Source organism: Danio rerio, chromosome 17 (assembly GCF_052040795.2).
Source record: "Danio rerio strain M-AB ecotype USA chromosome 17, GRCz13ab, whole genome shotgun sequence".
Lineage (NCBI taxonomy): Eukaryota > Metazoa > Chordata > Actinopteri > Cypriniformes > Danionidae > Danio > Danio rerio.
The window spans coordinates 34,112,024-34,138,362 of record NC_141037.1 but is presented as its reverse complement, the minus strand read 5'-3'; the positions used below and the strand labels follow the sequence as shown (position 1 = coordinate 34,138,362).

The window sequence follows — 26,339 nt, the reverse complement described above, 5'->3', positions numbered from 1 at the left end:
TTAATAACTCTTATAGTATTGAAATAAGTAAAGTGAGTAAATAGTGAATACATTTTAATCTTTAACTCTTCCTTTAAGGCCTGTCTGTGACTGTGGGAACATTTCAATATTGTTGATTATTCAGTATCTGTAGCTGAATAGTGAATACCTGAAAACTATAATTCACTTTTGTCTTTGCCAAATTTGATCTATACTGGTAATTTATTTGTTATATAATATTCAAGAATCCCTACATAATCACCCCAATCAATCCAAATAAATCTGTTAAATCATCTAGTGAAATTGTATTCACATCGCAATATACAATTGAAGTTAGAATTATTAGCCCCATTGAATTATTCGCGCCATGTTTTATTTTTTCCCCAATTTCTGTTTAATAGAGAAGATTTTTTCAACACATTTCTAAACATGATAGCTTTAATAACTCATTACTAAGAACTGATTTATTTTATCTTTGCTATGAAGACAGTAAATAATATTTTACTAGATATTTTTCAGGATACTTTTATACAGCTTAAAGTGACATTTAAAGGCTTCACTAGGTTAATTAGGTTGACTAGGCAGGTTAGGGTAGTTAGGCGAGTTGTTGTTTAACTATGGCTTTCAAAAAAATTTAAAACTGCTTTTTTTTCTAGCCAAAATAAAACAAGACTTTTTCCAGAAGAAAAAATATCAGACATACTGTAAAAATGTCCTTGCTCTGTTAAACATCATTTGGCAAATACTTAAAAAAAGAAGAAAAAAAATTCAAACGGGGGCTAATAATTCTGACTTCAACTGTATATCACAGAAATACAAAATATTGTAATGTCAGATTTTTTCCAATATCGAGTAGTTCTAATTCAAGTATACAGATATTTGTTAAACTAATTTCCATGATTTTCCCAAAACTTTTCCAGGCTTGGAAAATGCAATGTCAAAACTCCATGACTTATCCAAGTTTTCCATGACTGTGCGAACTCTGCACAAGTCAGTATTCAAGGAAAGGAAGAAACAGCAAGAGAAAAAAAAAACACACAAGCCATAAAATTGGTTTATAAAATGTAATTTTTAAGCATGTTACATAACATACATAGGGCATAAAACATTTTCACAAGGCTTTTGTGAGACTAAAATCCATGGGAAATTTAAAAAAGAGAGAAAGAGAAAAAAAAATCAACCACATACACAATAGAAAAAAAAGACAAAAAGGAGAAACGAAACATAATAATAATAGTGGTCCAATCTATAATGACACTCTCTGGACAACCACACACACCTGCGCACAAAGCATTACAAACACAACTCCAATATTAGCAAGGTGGCACTGCAATGTTTTAAAGTCAACAACACTAACTCACTCGTTCCCTCTCCTCTCCAGTTCCCAGCGAGAGCGTGATGTATAATCCTTTTCACTTAAACCTGACCATCAGGGAATAAACCGTGCCACAGATAGTGTCAGAATTGGTCTGCATGCTAGAGGGGAACCGCTAACTCGAAAGGGTCACTTTGAACGTAGCATTACTAAAAACAAGATCAAATCAAAAGATGCCCTAAGTTGTCTTACAAATGGTTTTAACGTCTATGGATGATCTCGATGTTCATAAAATAAGAGCAAACGGGACACTTAACAGGCCAAAATCAAGTGAAAAATAAAATGAAAACTAAATATATTATTTAACCGGAGGACCGTCAGATACTACATAACCACTGCAGATTAGCTAATATTTCCAAGGAAAATCTGAAATGCGATTGGAAACGTACACCATTTCAGCAAGTGTCGTCATCTTTTTTTTGTTTGTTTATAATTTAATTTCCATATCGAACTATCTAAAGCGTGACTGACCACTGGTTTTCAGTGGACGTGCACAACCCGCGGTAGTGCTGAGGTGAGACGGGTAAAGAGTGTTAAAGTACAACATACAGTAGGTGTTAACTAAATTAGCGTTTCTCAACCACGTTCCTGGAGGACCAGCAGCTCTGCACATTTTCCAGGTCTCATAAACCAAACACACCTGATTTAGATCATCAGCTCATTAGCAGAGACTGAAAGACTTGTTATGGGTGCGTCAGACAGAGAAGACAACTAAAACATGCAGTGCTGGTGGTCTTCCAGGAACGTGGTTGAGAAACACTGAACTAAATGCTTCAATATCCCTGCAATTATTATTATTCTTTTTTTTTAGTCTCAGACTTACCTGTGATGAAATGCATGTCCTTATTTTTTATTTATTCATTAATTTATTTCTTTTCCGTTAACTATCACTTTAAGATTATACGCTTGTATAAAATGACACTAGTCATACTTTTTTTTTTACTACAGCAGAAACTGCACATTATGGAAGGCCAAGACAAACCGACTAAGGGAACAAGGGTTTCTCCCCGAATATCTTTCTTTTCTTGTCCAGAAGCTGCACTGTGAAAAGACTAAATGATTTCTTTCTCTTTTTGTCATAAACAGCTCTTCATTATTAATCATGTGTTTGATCTTTACTGGAGGAATTCAGACATGGAGTGAGAAGGAATGGAGATGTGTAAAAAGGTTGTTTGTTGTTGTTGAAGGAGCGAGTGTTTAGTTCTCTCCTCCCTCGCCTCCTTCTCCCTCATCCGGTGCGTTGTCAGATGTCCATAACTGGTGGAAGAGAACAAAAAAAGAATAATTATTTGATGAGGTCAGAAAATCATTGAGTCTTTTTACAGCGATCTAGTACAATTTATATATATAATTAAAATATTTTCAGGTTTATTTGTTAAACATGTTACTAATATAGCTTATTTCTATTTTAGTTAGTAATTTTAGGACTTAGTTTGTCCTTTAAATAAATATATTTGTCCTTTAGTTTGTTTTTCATTCCATATTTTTTATTTTAGCTTTTAGCGTTTTTCTTTTTTTCTGTTTCTATTTTTTAGTTAATTTCTCATTGTCAAATTTATTTCTAAGTAGGGATGTAATGAATCAGAGTATCTTCCGTTTAATCCATATCTGTTTACAAACAAAAAAAGGAAAATGAAGAAAATTGTTATTTTTCCGTTTTTCATTTGCTCACAAAAAACGAAAAAGTAGATTTTCGTTTTTTTTTTTTTTTTTTTAGGGCATGAAAATTGATAAACAACTTCAAAATTCATTATACACAAGTAGGCAATGCTGAAACACCCATTTTCTTCTGATTGATCAACCAAATCTGAGCTCGTGACGCAGCCCTCAAAATAAGAGCCCTCTCTGGACCAGCACCCAGGCTCTTTAATTATTATTATTTAATTATATATATACACTAGATTTACATATTCTGTCATTTGATCAGTTAGCAGGCTTACATCAAAAACTACATCTTTGAAGCACGCGCTGTAAAGCTATAAAGCTATAAAGCTATAAAGTATAAAAATAGTCATTGCACATTCGTCTCATTCTTCAGTAGATCTGTCAATGATGTATTTTATAAACTGATCATTAATAGGGACTAAGCTATTAATAACTGTAATTCTCCAAATGAAAAAGGCTTGATTAAAGTCCTGCCATTTTAAAGATTTTCTACAATTTAAGCAGAACTTGATTAAAGAGAACTTAATTCAGAATAGTGCGCTGATTTCTGTGCGTATTGCGCTTTACAATAGATAATGCATCAAATAAATAAATGCACCGAATAGTAGCCTATATGCAATATTTATATGTGCAATATGGAATTGGGCGCGCTATAGCACTTTAACAATTTTATTACGAAGAGCAAATGTCAAGTTCATTATTAGCGGTAATATAGCCCACCTGCCAAGGGCTATGTTTTTATATTATTATTAATATCATCAGCCTATTATTATTATTATTATTAATATCATCAGCCTATTATTATTATTAATATCATCAGCCTATTATTATTATTAATATTATTATTATTATTATTTAGATCTACAGTAGCTCAGAAACAATCATGCAAACTAGGTGATGCTTGCAAATGGCGGTTTTTGCTCAGCATCAGGTGTACAGCAGCAAGATGTTTGGTAGCGAACTATAGGCATTTATTATTATTATTATTATTATCAGCATTATTTTTATATATAGGCCTTGCTTGAAAATAATCATGCAAACTAGATGCTGCTCGGAAATGGCTATCTTTGCTCAGCATCAGGTGCACAGCAGCAGGACGTTTGTCAGCTAACTATGACCTTATTTTAATGACAAATGTCTAATAATACTGCTAATTTATGTTTTTAATTAATTTATTCATAAGCAATGAATGTAAGCCTGATAATGGATCAAATGACAGAACATGTAAACCTAGTTTATATATATAATTAAATAATAATAATTAAAGAGCCTGAGTGCTGGTCCACAGCGGGCTCTTTTTTTGAGGGCTGCGTCACGAGCTCAGATTTGGTTGACCAATCAGAAGAAAATGGGTGTTTCAGCATTGCCTACTTGTGTATAATGAATTTTGAAGTTGTTTATCCATTTTCCTGCCCTAAATAAAAAAAAATAAACAAAAACGAAAATCCAGCCAAAATCTACTTTTTTCGTTTTTTGTGAGCAAATGAAAATTGATTTGCATGTTTATTAATTCTTGTAAGCGCTGTAGTCAAATTTGCGTTTGATTGAGAGAGTTTCAGTTTTTACACGTTTTCAGTTAGTAACAAACATTTAAATAACACAGAAGAACTGGGAGAACAGTTTATAGTTCAGATATAAACACTGATGTTTATGGTAAAGATTAAAGTCTCATGTGAAAGTTTGACTTTGGTGAAAGCAAATACATTGTGTAACCAACAGGTGGCACAACATCCATCAAAATGATGTCACTGAATAGGTTTTCAAAAATGTTTTATGTGTGAATTGTTGAATCATAAATTGAAAATAAATATGATGTTGTACAAGATGTTACATGTCTATATTTAGCATAATCAGCAACAGTAGCAAAAATCATTTGTCGCATTGAATATTTTCCTTTTTTTCTGCTGGTTCTTTCTTGATTTTTATTTTTATTAAAATTACAGGTTCTAAGTTTTGTTTGTCAAAACCAAGGGTTTTTGCAGAAGTAGTTTTGTGTAAATGGAAAGCAATTGACATTTGTCTCTTCTTTTTATTGCTGATTCGAAAAATGGTCTGATGCGTGACTCAAAAACCGTACTGTGAGCCGAACTGTATGATTTGTGATCCGTTACACCACTAATAGTAGGATAGAGACAGGAGTTGAACATGATTATGAAGGTGAATAATTAATATTACTTTTATAATTAATTAGTGTAAGTAACACTGTAATACACTTACAAAGAGATAATCTTGAACAAAAAATAATCTAACACCCACTTCTGTACCAGCTGTATAGACGTCTGTGACAGTAGTTTTTCACTGTGATGACGGTTTATGTGCATCATATTCGTTCTTCTGTCAGCGTAAGTAAATGTCTTTTTGCAGTATTTGCACAGTTTGTGTTTTTTCTGGCGTACTTCACCGCTGTCGTTTTACTTTGCCGCCCCACCTCTTGCTTGCCACTTGTGTGCAGGTAAAGCGAGCTTGCGCCTGTAAACACATCGCCGCCTCTGTTCAAAACAAGTAACACGATTTATTTAACATTTTAACCGGTTTGAATTGTCACATTTGATTTGATTTTCACCCGACTCACAGTGAATCGTTACATCTCTATAACTTTCGCTTGGTTGTTGAATTTTCAGTTGGTTTGGTTTACTGTCAAATAATTTAGCCTATTTGATTAAAAATAGTCAGTAGACTTTTCATTTTATAATTTAAATACTTTCATTTATTCAATTTAATTTAGTTATTTTAGTTAGTAGGGTGGCACAGTGGGTAGCGCTGTTGCCTTACAGCGAGAAGGTCGCTGGATTGAGCCTCTGCTGAGTCAGTTGACATTTCTGTGTGGAGTTTGCATGTTTTCCCCGTGTTCATGTGGGTTTCCTCCAGGTGCTTCGGTTTTCCCCACAGTCCTAAGACATGTGCTGTAGGAGAATTGGGTAAGCTAAATTGTCTGTAGTGTATGTCCTGGTCCTCCAGATTGGGGGTTAAGTGTTGGGCTAACAACTCACCTCATAAAAACTAGATGTTACAAAACACCAATATGGTGTGGCTAAATATCAACTTCAATATAAATGACCCTGGGAGTACATATTTTAGTTGGTCCCAAAATTTATAGTTAATCTAATCTTTATTTTACATTGAGCTTTTTTTGATTTGTATTTTTAGTATTTCACTTTTTTTTTCATTTTGTTTGGTAATTGCTACTTAATTTTAGCTTTATTTTAGTTTTACTTCAGCCATGTTACAACTTAAATGACAGAAATATGTTGATGTGCTACAATTAATAACTTAAAACTATCACTGAAATAGAAACTTTTTGTTAACTGAATAAAGCTTCAATAGAAATTATATATACATACATACATATATTATATATATTTAGTAATGCAACTTATTACAATTGACTGGTTTGTTTTGCATCTAGTGTTATATTTTATTTCAGCATTTTTTGAATTCACAAAAAAAAAAAAACAGTTTCTGCTTTTATTAAAGTCATTTTAAGTCAACTTCAGCTTATTTCAGTCAAAAAAAAACTAATATTTCAATAGTCCAATTGTTTCAGTAAGAAAAATAATGATAACAATAAAAACCAATGCCATTTTTCTCCACTGATCTATTAGACTGCATTTTTAAATCCTTTTGCTTTCGCATTTCCACAGCACATCACACCACCACTCCATTAAATCACCATCTTGCCACGTTTGCTCTCAGAAGTGCCTGTGTAAAAGTATAAATGTGTGCTGTGACTCACTGTGAGGTTGTCTCTCAGTAGCTGCATGATAAGAGTGCTGTCTTTATAGGACTCTTCATTCAGAGTATCCAGCTCTGCTATGGCCTCGTCGAATGCCTACATTTGAATGAAAAACACTCGTGGTTAAAAATAAAACATGTCTGCATCCAAAGGGGACACCAAGCACTGTCATCAGGAACGTACCTGTTTAGCAAGAGAGCAGGCCTTTTCTGGAGAGTTGAGGATCTCGTAGAAGAAGACCGAGAAGTTGAGAGCGAGACCCAGACGAATGGGGTGTGTGGGCTGCATCTCTGTCTTGCTGATATCAAACGCTTTCTGGTAAGCATCCTGAGAGTTCTCAATGGTTGCTGGGAAGAATAAATAAACAGCTTTGTTAGGCATGTAATGCATATCGAGTACAATAATGTCAACAGTAAGGGGTTGTTTGAAGCTAGAGGAGCTTTACAGCTGGTTAAGCGTTGTACATTAAGTTTGTGTTGTATCTTGTAGTTTTTCTTATAGTGTGACTTAACTTACATTATCTAGATTGTCCGAAATATGTACAAAAATGGATCATATTTTGAATGGGTTTAATAAGTGATGTTTGTTGTCGTAATCAGATTATGAATTGATACGAGTTGCATTAGATTAGCTTAAGAATTTGTACCTTTTACAACAAATTTTTTTTTTTATTAAAGATAAAAATGTAATGTAAAAATGTAACAAAATTGTATTGTATGTTTTGTTGTTGTTTTTAGATACTTTGTGTGTATCATATATACATAATAAATATCAATAATACACACACCTATATTATAGCAAAACAAACCTTTATTTTGGATGTGATTAATCGCAATTAATCTCTGCCCAGCATTATAAATAATACATACTATAAACACGTTTGTGTAAGTTTTCGTAAGGTTAATTTAAGGCTTTAAAGATTTGTGCAAACCAGGACCAACATTTAACACCTTGTGACTTTACAAAAGGTGTTAATATGAATGTGCACATCAAAGCGCAAAACACCAGGGCTAAAAGTGTAAAAGAAAAAACTCTGGCTCATTTTTTGGGTTTGAGATGCTGCATTAAAACATTAAATTAGGGCTGTGACAATAAATAAATGCTGCAATTACAGACTGCATTGTGATTCTCTTTTTAATAATTCTTAGCTTGCCTTTTACCACCAGATGGTGCTGTTTACTTAACCAACTCTGACAATCCTTTCACGTATCACTTGAACATAAAAAATAATTGTTATTAAAGTTAATGGTTTAATGAAAATGTTTATGCGAATTGCAAGAGTGTTCATAGTGAGCTGTGTGCAATAAGGTATGTGCACAGCTAGTGTTTCTTCCCATACGCATAAACTTCCGGTGAAAGCTTAGTGTGACTTTTTTCAATTTTATACAGTTCCTTTTACAGCATTGATGTTGTAATGTAATCTAAATATAATCAGTTAAATAGATGTCAGCATTTATTTAGTTGTTTACCTATAAAACAAGATGAAAAGCCATTTTCACGCACATGCCCGTCAGGACAAGCAGGCTAGCACAGAAGCTCCATTAAATATACTGGGGTAAAATAAATGTTCATATTTTAAAGACACAGCATGGAAAAATAAAATTGAATGCAGCGCTTCTTGTACATTCTGAGACCCACTTTATATTGTATATTAATCAGGCAGTGGAGATCACTGATTTTTTTTTTTAACAGACCTTTAACGTGCCGATTTTGTAACGACATACAGTTCACCAAAAGTACTTGACCGAGGTTACTACAAAATTAAAATTCCTACCACATACTTCTGCATACACCCTAATACAGAACATAACCGAATGCACAAGCACTCTTCTTTGTGCTCATGAACAGTGTAGCCTAGAGCACCATCTGTTGGTAAAAAGACTCGATTGCAGAGAGAATTGCGATGCGCTTCAAAAATAATTACTGATTCATAAATAACAATTTGAATAAACTGATTTATTGTCCCATCCCTATATTACATATACAGTGCCTATAGAAAATCATCATAACCCTTTGAAATAATTACTTCATTTGTCATACAGCCTGAAATCAAATCACATTCCAAATACATTTTCCAGTCTTTGAAATGTTTTGTAGCCTTTTCCTAACCTGTGCCTTTCTACAACCTCATCCTGAAGAAAGATTTTTTTCAACACATTTCTAGACATGGTTAGTTCAATAACTCATATTATTTAATAAACAATAGTTTTAATAACTCATTTCTAATAACTGATTTCTTTCCTTTGCCATAATGACAGCAACAAATATTTTACTCGATATTTTTTTAGATAGTAGTATTTAGCTTACAGTGCAATTTAAAGGCTTAACTAGGGTAATTAGGCAGGTTAGGATAATAGGCAAGTCATTATATGACGATGGTTTGTTCTGTATCGAAAAACGTAGAGCTTAAGGGGGTCTATTAACCTAATGTTTTTTTTTTTTAAAAATAAAATAAAACTTATTTTATTCTAGCTGAAATAAAACCAATAATATCTTCTCCAGAAGAAAAATATTGTAGGAAATACTGAAAAAATAATTCCTTGGATTGTTAAACATCATTTGGGAAATAAAATTAAAAAAAAGAAAAAAATCACAGGAGGGCTAATAATTTTGACTTAAACTGTATTTATACACATTTAATTTTCATAAATGCATTGGTAAATTAATAAATACTGCTATAACAAATATTTGAAGTGCACATATAAAAATATAAACACTGTTAAAAAGAGAAAATCCTTACTGTTGCGACCTACAAAGCTCACAAGATGAAATCAGAAAGAGTATCTGTAGTGAGCAGATAATGATCAGCCTATACTCCGACACGAGACAAACTTCCCCTTGTTTAGATGTTTCCAGTTACATCATACCAAGGAAAGTCCAGTCCTCCATTTCACAGAAGCATGTCTGTAAAAGCCACTAAACCAGCAGCCCGTGCATTCTTACCTTTCTTGTCGTCTCCTGCAGCCACTTCAGCCAGGTATCTGTAGTAGTCGCCCTTCATCTTCAGGTAGAAGACTTTGCTCTCTGGATTTGAGGAATTCTCAATTAAATATTTGTTCAGAAGCTCCTGTGAGAAAACAAACAAACAAACAAATGAAAGAAATTAACCAAAAGTCGGTTTTTACATGTACTTAAGAGTACGTAAACACAAATTTTGTCACCTGAGTAGCAGTATTTGAATCTCCATATAACTTTTAAAGTGGAAAAGCACAGATACTGGATGAAAATTAATATTTCTGGGGCGCATGTGTGTGTGGAATTAACTCAAAGACTATACATATATATATATATATATACATGGTGCACTGAAATTAACCTGATTAAATGTGCACATATGCTAACATATAATGAAAAGATTAAGAAAAAAATTCAGTATTAAGTAGAGCTGGGCTGATAAACGATACATCGAATCGCGATAAAGTTTATGTTAATAACAATGATAAGCTCTGAACTTTATTACTCTATATTCATCTAAGAGCCAATCACACACCAGAAATGTGCAACAATGGGAATCTAAAAGTGTGTTAGTATTAGAAATGCACAGAATTTTTGCCACAGAAAATTTATCGGCCGAAAATGTTATGCCGTTTAATGGTTCCTCTAATTTTTGCAGCTTCAGTCATTGTTGAGGTCCTCTTTTATATCTGGAAGCATTACTTATAACTAAATACATATTATCATTCAATATGGAAAATAATTATAGAGATTGCATTTTTGCCAAATCGCCTAGCCCTAGCCTTTAGTTAGGGCTGGGCCGATAAACGATATTATATCGAATCGCCATAAAATTTATGTCAATAACAATGTTAAGCTCTGGACTTTGATCTAAGCAAGAAATGTGCAACAATGGGAATCTAAAAGTGTGATTTGGGCCACTGAAAATGTATTGGCAAAAATATGCCATTTAAGGGACCCTCTAATTTTTGTGGCTTCAGTCATTGTTGGGGTACTCTTTTAAATCTGGAAGCATTTACAACTTATATCAAAATATATATTGTTTTCGTTCAATATGGAAAATAATTATCAAGACTGCATTTTTGCCATATCGCTAAGTACTACCTTTAGTACATTTTAGAGCTCATGATTCTGAATAAACTGAGTTGTTTTATTTCTGCTTTTCAAAGTGTTCTAAACTATTTATTTTGCTGAACTCTATTTTACATTATGTTTATTATTTACATTGAGATTTGAAAAAATAATAACTTAAATTAAAGATTTATTTATTCACTTGCTCATTACTGGATGAACTGCACTGACAAATACATTTTTAATTGGAACCCAAGACATCAGTGTTTATTTCTCAATTATAAACATTTATCTCAGCACTACTGTGACATTTACAATATTAGTAAAACAGAAATACTGGTTAAATAATTTCAAAGATTCCTTCATAATGATACTTGATAATTGCTCTAAATAGCTATGTTTCCATCCAAAGATGCGACTTAAATTTATGATCAAAACAGGAATGGCACTGAAAAGACGTGTCGATAAAGCAACATTTCCATCTAACGAGTCAAAGAGAACAAAATCGTTTATTTCTGATGAACTGGCACCAAATATCTAAAGTAAGAATGGAATTTACTGAGATAGGAGAAGCAGTGCAAATCTTTTTCTCATTTAATAAACAACTTGCGTCTCAGAAAACAAATGCTGACACGTAATGAACATGTGGCGGCGTCTGAAGGCGTGAGACGCAGAGCACAGATAATTAATAATATAATAACACTAATACTGAAATGGTTCCAGCATTTTAGAATGACCAAAACCCCATTTCAGATGTTTTACAGTGGGCTCAGCCTGCTGGCTTATCCATTCACACATATTTTTATCATCACAAGATCTCTTATAACAAAATCACATGACCTTTTTTAATGCGCATTTGTTCGGTAAAAGTGTTTCCATTGTAGTTTATGGGCATCTTTTCTTATTGAATAAGAAGTTTATCCTACTCAGTTATGTACATGCGCTTTTTATGTGCAAATCCAAAATGTGCATAAAAATAGGTGGATGGAAACGTAGATTATGTGTTAAACATATTTAAATGTACTGCTGTGATTATATAAAGTTGAATAAAAATATTCAAATCATGAACATTTGGAAGTAATATTTCATGGATGTTTGAATCAAAAATACAATCGTCTAAACAAATAATTCTTAAACTCTAGGCCTTATTATTTTCACTGTTTCTTCATGTCACTTGTTTAGGCCCCCAAAATCTCATAAAGCACCAGGTGAATGACCTTAAAAAAGGCTAAACATCAGCTCATCCTTCTGTTAGTGCCAATTCCAGACTGAATCGAAGTATGTTATGGGATTTTTCCTCCAAACTTCACTTTAGTCCAGGATTAAGCTTAATCTGGGTCTCGGAGACTTGCCCCTAACGCTGGAGTTCTGTCTTCCAGTCTAAGACTGTTTCAGCAGTAATCTATGTCAGTGAAAGCAGCAGCTTTAAGGCACGGCTAAATACCAGATTAGCCACCACACCAAGGATGAGAAAGATTAGCACAGAACAGCCAACACAACATCACAGCTCCTTATCTCACCGTAGCCCTGTTTCTGCTATAAACCTAAGGTCTGTCCCAAACCGCAAATTTATGCACTACTCTACGCCATTTAGTAGAATAAATAGTATAAGTAGTGGATTCACACTAGAAGTTTAAATACAGTGCATTTTAAAAACCTAGATGATGCACTTATTCAACTGTTTATAAGTGTGAATCGACTCTTCACTTCATGTACCCATGAAGTAGGCCATAGTGGACCGATTTGGCATGGAGTTGGATTACTTTTATTTTGGATTTGTGCAAGACAAATTCTTCAACATGAAAATTATGCTGCCTTATCAGGAAGGTGAATGAAATTGTACTCATAACAGGTGCTATTTGGTAGTTTGGTAATTTAATTCACTAATTTGGCAACCATTAAACAACATCTGAGAAACGATTTGAATTTGTGTTTGGTAAAAAACGTTAGGTGGTTCATTTGTGACGACACTAAACTCATTCACTACACAGTTGAGTATACATGTACATAAGTGCATAGTGTATTTCACACAGGGATTCGATCATAGTCTGCATTACGTCTTAAACATTACGTGTCTCATGAGGTCATATCCTCTTTTCCACTATCAAGGTGAATGGTTCTCTTTGCTTAATTTAATAACATTCTGGTCAAGTTAACATGAAAACAGTTTGACAATGATGGTGCTGATCCATAAGCTCTTTGGAATGTTATACAAAAGCGCCAGTCATTGTCAATATAGCTGTTTACAAGTGTATTGTAAACAGCTCTATGAACAATAATCAGATATTTAGGTTTTTTTCTTTGATATTTACTTACAATAATAAACAAAAAAATAACACTATTGCTTAGCCAGCTATGAAGAAACTGGCAGCAAGGCAACATATTGTAAATGTAACAAACACGCGCTCAGCACAGATCAGCCAAGATGTTGTCATGCTTGTGCTGTGTCACACCAGGTTGTTGTAGATATAGAACTGGAACTGTTCTTAGAACCATTCGGCCCAATAGAGAAAAAGCACTTCATGTGTGCTCAGATTTTGTCCATTTTAATTTTTTCCCATTCTACATGAATTTTACACTCTAGCTATGTTTCTATCAATGTGCAGTAATGCTAATTTTAAAGTAGTGCATCAAATAAATTCAGAAAAAGATTTCCTAAAATTACAAAAAAGGTTTTCAGCGCTGGTAAAATGTAAATGCATGTGCCATGTAAATTCTGAAATAGTGGACATTAAACCAATGTGAACATCATTAGCCATATGAAAAACGTGATGGACCACACCAAAACACACCAAATTTACATTTAGCTCATTAATATTGTTATTTTGCTAACTTTGAAAAGATTTGCTTTACATTAAGATAGAAACCCAGTATAGAGTGCAAGAATACCATTGATTAAACAAACCTATGCTATAAAGCTTACAAGCTAGTTGGAATTTTTAATTAGGAAGCTGGAAAAATATGTGTATTGTGTGGAAATATAAATTTATATCATCTAATTTTAAATGAACAATAATCTACGTATAACTAAAAAGTTATATTCTCGGGTTTTAATGATATCATTTCATTAACATCCCAGCTAGGAGGAACATTAACCTTTTGTCTTTCTGATTACAGGCTAAGCCAAAGTAATGCAAATTGTCAGTTTCACAGCATGGTTGTGTCTATTGTTTTCTCTTTTCGATCAACTGGTCAGGTGGTTTCTGTCTCCAGAACATGACGAGATCAGGCCTGAAAAGGCAGTTTACCCTGCCGACCACAACTCTTAATTTGCATGCTTTGTTTAGCCATATCCCCTCCTCCTAAGAACACAATATAGACATGAAATCTTTGTCTTAATTCAGACTTGTGAGAGACTTGTGAAAGAACTTGCAGACTGCGGACCTCTAGTAGGCTCTTGCAGACACATGGACATCTAAAAGACGCTGTATGACTGCAGATTAACCAACACGTCTCAATAAAGGAATTCTGCTTGTTTTGAGTCTCCTGGACTGGGTTCTCTCTTTTTTTCACTCATTTATTTTTTACAACAATTGAAACTATACAGTTTCATTCCTGATTCAATCCTTATTTTATTATACTCTCACAACACATCCCATAACAAACACATGAAGTTGTCGCATTTATCCAACATCATCCTGAAGTGGCTAAATGTGCACATACTACTGCAGGTTTTAGACACTTTTGAAGCCCATTTGTAATATCGTCCACTTATGATAAGATTAATAAAAATGCATCTTGATGGCGGGTCAGAAATGCACCTTCAATAGTTGAATATTTCTCTTCATCCTCCTACACTTTACTGATATCTGCTTCTGTGCCTCACAAATAAAAAAAAACAAATCAGCATGAAACAGATAAGCTCAAATCTAGACTAGTCCAACATTTCATGCTCTGTGTGATTAAAGCGACAGTTCACAAAACAAACATCATCTCTCATCATTTACTCACCCTCATATCTTTTTAAAACCCAAATGACTTTCTTTTGTGTTCATTAAAATAGGGTGAAAGTCAAGGTGTTTTGGACCCTGTTTACTTTCACTGTATAGTTTTTTTCAAAGGAATCCCTGTTGCCTTCATAAAGGTTTAGAACATGAGTAAAGATGACAGAATTTAGATTTTTGGTTAAGCTCTCTTTTTCAGAAATGCCTTTAAATTATGTTTTGTGAGAGTAAAGGCAGCAGTCTCAAAGCAAAAGCGTCAGAAACATTCTCCAGCATGAGGGCCTGTTTCTTCTTGCTTGCCTGAGAAAAAAGACCTGCCAGGGCATTTTTTTTTTTCATTTTCACACTTGTCAAGGATTCTCAGCACAAAGATGCCAGTCGTGGATCACCAATCCGGAAAAACAAGGTCAGTGCTATCCCAGAATCCTGCTTCTGACCTGAAATCTAAAAGCTTTTAAAGCTGCAAAGCATTTACATTAGTTCTCATCAATGATCTGTGTTAGCATTCATTTATGTAAATGCACTTTTTAATAATAATATTAATCATTTCTTACAATTATTTAGCGCTTTTCTGGACACTCAAAGCACATTACACATTTTTGAGGGAAATCTCCTCATCCACCCCCAGTGTGCAGGATCCACCTAGATAACATGATGGCAGCCATACTGCACATACAGCACACCAAACACCAGCTGATTGGTGGAGAGGAGACAGTGTGATCAAGCCAATTATGACATGAAGATGGTTAGAAGGTCATAATTGACAGAGGCCAGAGGGCAAGTTACAGTTTAACCCTATTCTATTTCGAAGGACAACCAGGGATTTTTAGCGGTTTAACATCTTATCCAAAAGATGGCACCATCAACATACTGGGGCATTAGGACCCACACAGACCACAGGTTGAATGCCCTCAGCGGGTCTTACTAAAACCACTTCCAGCAGCAATCTAGCTTTCTCATGTGGTCTCCCATCCAAGTACTGATCAGGCACAGCCTTGCTTAGCTTTAGTGGGCATTGCAGAGAGCTGGCTGTCGGATAATTTTAGTTTTTATTCATTGAAAAATAATAATAATTCCGCAAGATCCCATCGAATGTGACAGTAAAGATCTTTAGATTGGGTAAAAAAGGATGCTTTTTCTTCTGAACTTTCTATACTGTAGCAAAGTTACAGTTTTAACATAATAGTGCAATAACAATAATAAATATTCTTTGATATTCAAATCAGCATAATAAAATGATTTCTTAAGGATCACGTGATATGGAAGACTGCAGTGTTGGCTGCTCAAATCCCAGGAATACAATTTTATCTTATTAATATATTCAAACAGAAAACAGCTATTTAAAAAAAAGCAAAATAACATCTGACAGTACTACTGTTTAATCACATGGGTAATTTTTGTTTATAAAGTCACCCCTGCTACAATCAAACAGCTTCTTTTTGTTAGAAAACTACTGTCAGGCTCCAAATATGTTTAGCTGTTGACCACATGCAGGTGAATGATTTTGTGTACATTCCCCTGATGTTCAACAAATATAAATCAATGCTAAATGCAGGAGGCGCTCGGCTCTCCTTCACCTACCCTACTGAGCGTATGAGAGCTGGCAGCATGTGGCAGTGTGTCTGGACAGGTGGGGGTGTGTGGAACAACCTTGATCCGCGGGCAGATTCAACAGTGCGATGAATCACAGACACACCCTCAGCCGTCACACACACACGAGCTGGGAAATCAAGCTTCAGTTCTCGCTCAAACTGGTCATGACTCACTGCACAAACACACTTTACCCCTCACATGGTTTTAGACTGGACTGCTGAAAATCCACTTATGACTGACCCACCGACTTACCAGAAGGAAACTTCAGGGAATACTTTCTCTTTCTGCAGGAAGCTCTTTGTTTTACTTTTACTGGTAGTAAAACTTTCGCCTGAATCTGATAAGAATAGAATTAAAATGCAGATAGTAAAGTAGCATGAATAGGAAATTCACCACCTTTTTTGAATGCATTTCCCCCCATCAAAATGTCTTTGTTTAATCTTTTTTCTGACTTCCTAGTAATTAAAGGGCAGTTCACAACATAAATGTAAATTCTGTCATCATTTACTAACTTTTACTCAAATAACTTGAATAGAGAAGAATATATATTGAATAAAGTTGCAAACCGGTAGCCATAGTATTATTTACACACATAGCAGTGTTTTAGGACTTCCATAATATTTGTTTTTCCTACTATGGATGTCAATGGCTGCCAGTTTTCAGCATTCTTCATATCACCTACTTTTGTGTTCAATAAAAAAATGCCAACTCTGACAAATGTGAGAGTAAAAATTTGTAGTGAACTTTTCCTTTAATGTGTGTTTATGTCAATCCAAGCACAGGAGGATAACATTGTACTATACTGGGCTAACATGTGATTATTATGGGATGTGTTTTAAGGAAGCCAACTGAAACAGGGTATTCACACTCTGCTGTGTTGTACCAAAACACACAGATTATAATCTAAATAGTAGCTGCCATCCACATCATTATCATTCCCACTCAACGTGTAAGTCAAGTAACAAGAGTTCAATTACTCATTAGTACTCCTATGGTAGTGCTGTATTCATTACATTGTGACTTAAATATTTTATAGCGCATTGCCTAAATGCATTAAAAACAAACACTGAGAAATTAAAATCAATGTTTTCATGAATTTTTTAAGTGAATGTAGGCCTTACAATATTCATATGTACAGTATAAAAGGGATATTCGTTTTGAGATTACATTTAACAATATTAATAATCCTCTGAGGCACAAGATGTGTCTATCTAAAGTTATATTTTCAACAAGTCTTTTCAACAACTAGTCTTTTCAACAAGTTTGTTTTATCCTTCAGTATTCTATTCCATTTGTTCCTTTCTTTTTTAAATAAAACGGAGTCACATTATCAATGAACATCAAACAAACAAAATTATGAACATTATTTGACCTCATATGAGTAAAAATGATGTATAAGTACAACTAAAAAAATTAACATTACGCTTTGTGGAAATCAAAAATAAGATATTTAATTAATGTCTTTAATACATTCATACATTGTCCTTCGGGTTAGTCCCTTTATTTATCAGGGGTTGCCGCAGCGGAATGAACCGCCAGCTTATCCAGTAAATGTTTTACACAGCGAATGCCCTTCCAGCTGCAACCCAGTACTGGGAAACACCTATACACTCTGACATGCACACACAAACACTACAGCCATTTTAGTTGATTCAAACTTATAAACGTATAACTTCACACAGAAATGCCAACTGACCCAGTCGGGACTAGAACCAGCGACCTTCTTGCTGAGCCACTGTGTCGCCATGTCTGTAATAATATTTGCTAAAAAAATTTGGAAAAATTTCGAAAAGAAACTTAGCCTTGATTTAAACAACAGAAATGAATTTGGATCATCTTAGACCTATTTTGTGCTTTAGAAGGGGTTTGAATAGCTTTTGCATTAAAAGGGTTAAACTGGTATTTTTAAGGATTAGGCGATTGTGGCATTAATAAAAATAGAGAAAGCAAGCATGTACACATGAATCAACAGTCAATCACCCAATAATTTATCCAAAAACAAACACACATCAAAAAGATTTAATATTATTAACAATTCTGTTAAATTTCATATATTTTAAACTATACCCTAATAATATATATATACAGTATAAATAAGCCATTAGTGAATCTTGCAATACTAGGGGTGTAACGATACACTCAACTAACGATATGATGTGTATCACGATATAATGTTCACGGTTCGATATGTATCACGATATTTGGAATAAAAATTGAAAATTAAACTGAAATGCAAATTTTACCAAGTAAACTATTTTTTATGTATTTCTTTTGTTTCAACTTGTTAAACTGAACCTTCTATAAGTAAATAAATTAAACAGGCCTGTCTCTGGAAAATAAAACAATTTAAAAACTTCTTAAAAAATATTATTGAAATGACAGAGACAAAATTAAGGAACAATTTAAGTAAAGGTGCAAAAACAATAAGCTTTCTATTCAATTGAATTTAACAGTAAGAGCTTAAGGCTTTGCGTGGTCACTTGCGTTTTTTGTGTGTGCAAAAAAAAATACACATTTCCAGGTATTTAATTCATATTTAATTTAATTCATTTAGAGATATCTCTAATTACAATTGTGACTAGTCAAAACTCATTTAGAGATATCTGCAAACATTTTTCAATGGAAGTCAATGGAGGAATATGACTAGTCATAATATATTTGCAGATATCTCCAATCTGATTTCGTACTAGTACAATTGTAATTGCAGATATCTCTAATTGTCATTCTGACTAGTTGAATTATAATTATGACTAGTCAAAATATAATTAGAGATATCTCTAAATATATTTATGGATAGTCAGAACAAAGGTTTAAATGCTAAAACGGCTTGCCATACGCGCGCGTCTATCAAAGTCCGCCCTCTGTAGTAACAGCTCACGGTCAGCTCACGTCATGTGTTATTTTTTCGGCGGGAACATTATATGAAGACAGAATGATATTTTAGGGTGAATTGTACCTTATAAATACAGTATGTTACTCTTTCAACACCATTAGGAGGTATCCCTGTCGCTGTGCAAAGTATGTAAATCACTGTGAAGACTTTAAAACTTAGGATGTTTGACCCAGTATGCGTGTCAAAAAGCGGACAAGTCTAAAGCAATGACTGTACAAACGAAATGTTGCCAGACGTCTGATTTTGAGAAGATGGGCCATCCTCTATTTCAGCTCCACTGATCTTGGTCTGCTAACATTACTGCTGCTGCAATCTGAACTCACGTGCGACAGCAGGTGGAACGTAGCTCACGTGCAAACAGCTCAACTAATAAGAGAAAACGGACGTCATATCGTAATCAAATCGTCATAACGCCACGATGCATATTGTGACATTTTTGCATCGCAATAAATCGTACAACGATTAATCGTTACACCCCTATGCAATACTATTACCTATAGTCTTTGAATCGTTAATAAAATTCGGTCTCATATTAATAAACTAAGATCTTCTCTATATGAATATATTTCAGCTTTTCTGATCCACAAGAAAAGCCTCATACTACCATTTCAGTTTGGCCTAAAAGAATAAAAATAACAGTGCTTCCATTTTTGGAGCAAACCTCCTTCAGGCAACATTAGACATTATTGCATTTATTTAAAGAAACAAGGTGTCTGAATAGATGAGTCTGAATTATTTCCCCAGTAGCACAAACACTGAGAAAAGGGAACTGCAGAGCTCACTATTACCCAGCAGCCATTCAACCAGCGTTACTAAATTGCACCTTCACACACACACGCAGTTGAACTTTGATCATCTCGTCTCTCTGCGAACAAGGTAAAAGACACAGCCAGAGCCATGATTTGATTATATAAATAAACACTTCCTTCTGTGGGAAGGATCTATCAGGAAACACTTCTCCTTTATGCCATATCAATTATATCAAGGCTTATACAAAAAGGTTATAAAATGCAAACTGCGCAGCGTCTAATTGGACTTATCACTACACGCACACTGGATATAAAAATAATGAGTCGGTGACTGTCCTTGTGCAAGACTGTGCATGCTCCCCTTAATATAGACACCCTCGTCTCCAGCGAGAGCCAAAACTGGGCTGCTGTTCCATCGGAAAAGAGGACATAATCTCTACTATGCTATGTGTAATGCACATATGTAGTATATGGAATAACATACACTTGAATACATACATCTTCATAAGAGCCAATCACAGCAGTGATTCATAACAACTGCACTGTTGCTTATGTGATTTATACAGCAAAAATGTTTAATGTGTGCAGATTATTTTCAAAGTGTACATTATTAAAAAATATCCACGCATAATTAGGAATGCACAGGAATAAAAATTCTAGACCGAAATTGAAAATCTTGGATTTCGTGTTTTACTTAATAATACAAAAGCTATTTTGGTTTTAAATTGTACTTTTTTTCTCAGGCATTTAACTTATAACTTGACTAAACATTACAAAAGCCAATGAAATACTCACACTTTACTGTGATTATTATAGAAGAGTGGAGAGGCGTTATTATTTTTTCAGTGTTACCATGACATCACAGAAGCGCTACTGCAAACAGCAGAAACAATTATACTACATAAAAATGTCCTGTCGTCTGTGCATTATTTGAGCAGATGGCACTTTCCCGGTGAGCATGTGTGGTTCATGAATAGATAAGTAAATGTAAATGACCAGAATATCCACCCACACAGTGTAAAATTGAGCTATTTTGAAATAAGTTGGTCGCCAACTTGCCCTTGCCAGCACAAACCATTGAAATGAATGGGTTTCATAGCGCATCGCTATTCGCATCTGTGACTACGGCTGGAGGAAGAGTGAAACTAGAGTGCTGACAATGATGGGCAGTGTATGAAGCATAGCCTTTTTCATGTTTTTGATATTTTTCTCTTTAGGATGCACTTAACTTTCACCTACCGAATATTATCTGCAGTTCTAGTTTTTGCTCAAGTGATTTTGGTAGCTAAAAATTCAGTGCATACCTCTGCATAATAATTTGGACTATTAGAGTGCTTTCACACCTGCCTCATTTAGTTCAGCTGAATTGCACTAGAGTTCGTTTTTCCCTCTTGGTGTGGTTTGTTGGGACAGGTGTGAATGCAGCAACTGTACTCGAGTGCGCACCAAAAGCGGACCAAAAAAGAAGAGGTGGTCTCGGTACGCTTTCGAATAAACCCTGGGGCGGTTCGTTTGTAGTGCGAATGTGATCCAAACTAAAAACAGACCCGACCGCAAAAAGTACTGCCCCTTTTGGACTAATCCAGCTGCCGTAGGCCGATGCGTTGTGCAATATGGGATATGCAGGAAAAATGTTTAAATTAATTAATGATAAATTAATTCACGCCTCCTCTTGAAGTGACGTGCGATGCATTAAAATGTTGTTTTCCAGCCGCGGCCGCACTTCATTCTTGAAATGTATAGTTTGTCTAAAGCAGGGATACAATCAGTCAGCAGTCGTCCCTCCATAGTAAAAAGAGATATTTTGTGTCTGCTTTGTTTATTTGCGGGTTGATTGGCATTTTTCCGCACGTGAATTCTGACCAATCGATAAGCAGTTTAGGAACTATGTTTAACATCATCTGGCCAATGAGAGATGTGGATTTTGTCAGATGAGGGCATTTTGGGTTTTGTTTAACTAGTTCGGACCAAAGCCAGTAGTGTGGTGTGAAAACGAACCAAAGATGGCAGAAAATGCAACAAATTATCATTTATTGCCCTTGGTCCAGACCAAATGAACCGAACTACAGATGTGAATGCACCCTTACAGACAAAAAAAAAAACAAATAAAAAATTCTAAATGTTGTTTTAGGTGGCACGGTGGCTCAGTGGTTAGCACTGTCACCTCACAACAAAAAGAAAAAGGTTGCAGTCACGGCTGGACCGGTATATGCCAAGCTAGTGTTGTTTCTATACTGATTAACTTCCGGTTACAGCATCGATGTTGTAATGTAATTAAAATACAATCAGATAAATAAACTTTGGCATTCATTTAGTTGCTCAAGCGTATAACGAGACAAAAAGCCGTTTAAATATACTGGGGTAAAATAAATGCTTATATTATAAAGACATGGTGGGGGAAAATGTCATTTAAAGCGGTGCTTCTTATACAATATGAGACCCACTGTATATCGGATATCACTCAGCCAGTGGAGATCAGGCATTCAGTTTACCGGAAGCGGTTAACCCAGGTTACTGGCTAATTAAAAGGCCTAGTAGCATGCTTAGGCATATAACCTATTGGCATTTCTGTGTTGAGTTCCACACAGTCCAAAGACAAGCTCTATAGGTGAATTAAATAAACTAAATTGGCTGTAGTGTATGAGTGTTTCCCAGAACTGGGTTGCAGTTGCAAGGGCATTCGCTGCGTAAAACATATGCTGGAAAAGTTGGAGGATCATTCCACAGTGGTGACCTCTGATAAATAAGGGACAACACCAAAGGAAAATTATTAAATTAATGATTGTTGTTATATATATATATATATATATATATATATATATATATATATATATATATATATATATATACACACACATCTGGGTTTCCCATGTTTGTTTGTTGGGCTACAAAACTTCCTCAAAAGGTTGATAATATATTTGACTTTTTTGTCAACATCCAGTTTTTAAGCACTTCTCAATAGAAATTTGTAAACATGGTTGGAACATTTTGCATTTCTAAGTGCAATTTGCTGCAATTTTGCAATTTACTGCAAACGGAAATGCTCTGACACTCTAGAAAACACTAAATCATGAGCTGCTGGGTATACTTAAATTTCGACATTCTGCATTTACTGTGCATTGATGTCTGTGGGCCTTTTCTGGTGATAAAAATGATGTCACATAAACAGCTGTGAAACGTGGATGGCCAAAGTATACTAAATGCAATTTTGGTTAAATTTATATTAATCATGCAACACCAAATGCAGACATTTGCATTCTTATTTGTTACTTTTTTTTTCTTTCTTACAATTCATCCGTTGATCTCGTAAATAATTTTATCTAAAGAATATGTATTACTATATATGGAAGTATATACCCACCAACACATCATTGCAGATATCTCGCAGCTCAGACTCCACTTTCTCCCGGTATTCCTTCACCATCTGCAATTTCTTGTCGTTTCCTTCGGTCTTCTGCTCAATGCTGGAGATGACCCTCCAGGCAGACCTCCGGGCACCCACCACGTTCTTATAGGCAACGGACAGCAGATTTCTTTCCTCGTTGGACAGCTCAGACCCAGCTTCGGTCACCGACTTCATACAGGACGCCATATCATCATAGCGTTCTGCCTGCTCTGCCAGCTTCGCCTTCTGGATGAGCTCTGTTCTGTCCATCCTGCTGCTTTTCTTTAAGTCTGTGAGTGTTTTAGGTCTATAGGACACTCGACTGATCAAAGGAGGGGAATGAACCGCTGCTTAATCCCTGGAGAGGCTGAGGGGGGGAAGATAATGACAGTGAAGACTCAATATATTGATTTGGGTATCATTTTTGTGAACAAATCTTTCTGTTTACTTCCACATACTGATGTCTACCTCTTAGAAATGAGTGACTTATGAAGACAAGAAGCATTTGACTACAAGCTGTGAAGCACATAAACTAATACATTTTACTGGATGAGTCGTAGGTGAACTAAATAAGCAATGCCTTCAGACACTTAAATGAACAATATTGGGTGAGAAAATGATTCAATTACTCATTTGCCCACCTTGTTTTTAACATAAGAGCGGCAGAGATAATTGCTTTGTAAAAATTATCACACAAACTAATACATTTTACTGGATGTGTAACAGGAATATCTTGTCGTAACTGAATCAACTATGCCATTGCACACTTGAATGAACACAATTGGTTGGGAGAATGATTCAATTTCTCATTTATCCACCTTGTTTTTAACGTAAGAGTGGTCATGGTCATCTGTAACCTAAATGCGCAAGACTTCCAGAGTCTTCTTCCCCTTCTAGTTATTTTTAGCTGTATGTACAAAAGACCTTGTTATTCTGCATGATATTCTAAAGTGGTGATAATTATCAAATTATTTTAATGTACTGTCAGGATCAAGAACTTACTGGTTTGTAGCGCAAACAAATGTATTGTTTTTTGTACTCTTGTGTTACATAAAGGAGTGCTGTCAAAAATGAAAGGCTCATTTCAGTAATTTAAGTTAATTTCAGTAATTTAATTTTTTTCAAGTTCTGAATAAAATAAAGTCCATTGTAAACAAATTTGTCAGTATAAACTGAACACGTGTCTCAAACCTTCTTATCTAGTTACTTATTAGAAACCTGTTTTTTTAAATACAGTGTTAAATATTTTTTGTCGTAAGATATATTGCACCAAAATATATAGCAATAAACTATTTTATTGTCATTATAAGACCATTTTTATGCCACTCATTATAAAATGCCAGAATGACAATATAATATTATCAAATTCTTCCAAAGAATAATATTTGATTCTTAAGAATATTTAATCCTATTAGAGGCATTTTAATAATGTAATAAATAGACATTGGAATAAGATTGTGAAAAGTCAAATCCGACAAGAATAATAATAAATCCTAACAAAAAAGTGCAACGTAAAAACACGCTTTTTAACCATACTGACACCTCAAATAGAGATAGAGATGTTGCACAATCTGTAACAATGTTGCTAGAATTGGGTATGTATGGGCGATATATATTGCATCACCTAAAATTATTGAGGTCATGTCCATATGTTTTGCGATAAATCGATATATTGATTAATGTGACAGGGCTAGCCAAATGCCTTGAAAAACAACAACAACATGTGAATCTTAAGGAAATCTCCCATCTAGATATTTTTTTCTAGGTATTTAGCAATAATTAGCTTACTTCCGAGAAGCAAAAGGCGGTAGATGCCACATCAAAGCACACGCAAACATTGTTGCTATCAACTGTCGTAACGATGCAATCAGTAATGCATGAAGCAGATTTCAAATGACTCAAAAGATTCGAATCACTGAAATCAAGCTTTCTCCGTGAATCTTACATTTACATTACCTACACACATACTAGAAACACGGAGATCAGCTTAGACGAGTGGATGCGATTTAAATCCTAGCGAGCTGCCTGCCAAAACCGCATTTCCGACAGACACGCATTGCTGTCTAGGTAGCCAGCTCACTAGATTTGAAGACACGGACAGGGTGTGTATGAATGCAAGTGTGTGTGTGCAGCTTAACACATCTGTGTCAGTGTGATCCATACAGCCCAGCCCTGTTCACAAACACACACACAAACACGCACACACACACACACACACACATATATATATATATATATATATATATATATATATATATATATATATATATATATGCGTATTTTAATGTCAAAATAGGGGATTTTATTTATGTATATATGTAAACGTATAATTTTAATGTCAAAATAGGACATTTCAGTTTAGCACACCGATGAAAATCATACCGAGTCAATATGAATCAATGAAATCCAGCCTGATTTCCGTAGCAATGAGGTTTCTCATTCTACAATGCGTTTTTTGGCAAACAAATGCGCACGTTAAGACTTAATATTAGTTTATAACACCAATACAACCCTATCTAAATCAACGTTTAACAAAATCGGATTGAAAAAGCATGTTTTAAAAAAACGTTTCGACGACCCGCCTTAAACAGCGATGGGTCTCATCTTGTCCAACACATATTATAATTTTAGCCAACACATATTAAGCAAATATGCATTCTAAGAACGCAAGTATCGCACACCAAATGGAAATACATGTTTACTACAATGTAATAAGCAAATCAACCATTTTTTTCCCTGATCGATATGGACGCAGTTTGGCAGCCCCTCCTGCCTCTCAACCGACCAGCGCGGTTTTACCGATTACGCCGTCCAATGAAACGATATAAACCACACATAAGAACATAAGCTTAAATAATAAACACACATCATACTCTAAGGCTTAAACACATTAAATTGCACCTCACCTCGCAATCTATAGTTGGCTCCACCGGATTGATAGCCTTTGAGCTTGGATGGTTAGGAAAAAAAATGTAGTAGAGAAAGACAATCGAAAGT

General features: G+C 34.7%; 1 protein-coding gene across 1 annotated transcript; it reads right to left on the bottom strand.

The window, feature by feature from the left end:
* Positions 1–1,029: 1,029 nt before the first annotated feature.
* ywhaqb (tyrosine 3-monooxygenase/tryptophan 5-monooxygenase activation protein, theta polypeptide b) lies at positions 1,030–26,310 on the bottom strand. Its single transcript, NM_201484.1, is given in 6 exon segments — positions 1,030–2,611; positions 6,753–6,848; positions 6,936–7,099; positions 9,696–9,819; positions 23,319–23,709; positions 26,249–26,310. Coding segments are annotated over 5 exon segments (738 nt in total). The 5' UTR covers positions 23,613–23,709; positions 26,249–26,310; the 3' UTR covers positions 1,030–2,551.
* Between the last annotated feature and the right edge of the window lie 29 nt (positions 26,311–26,339).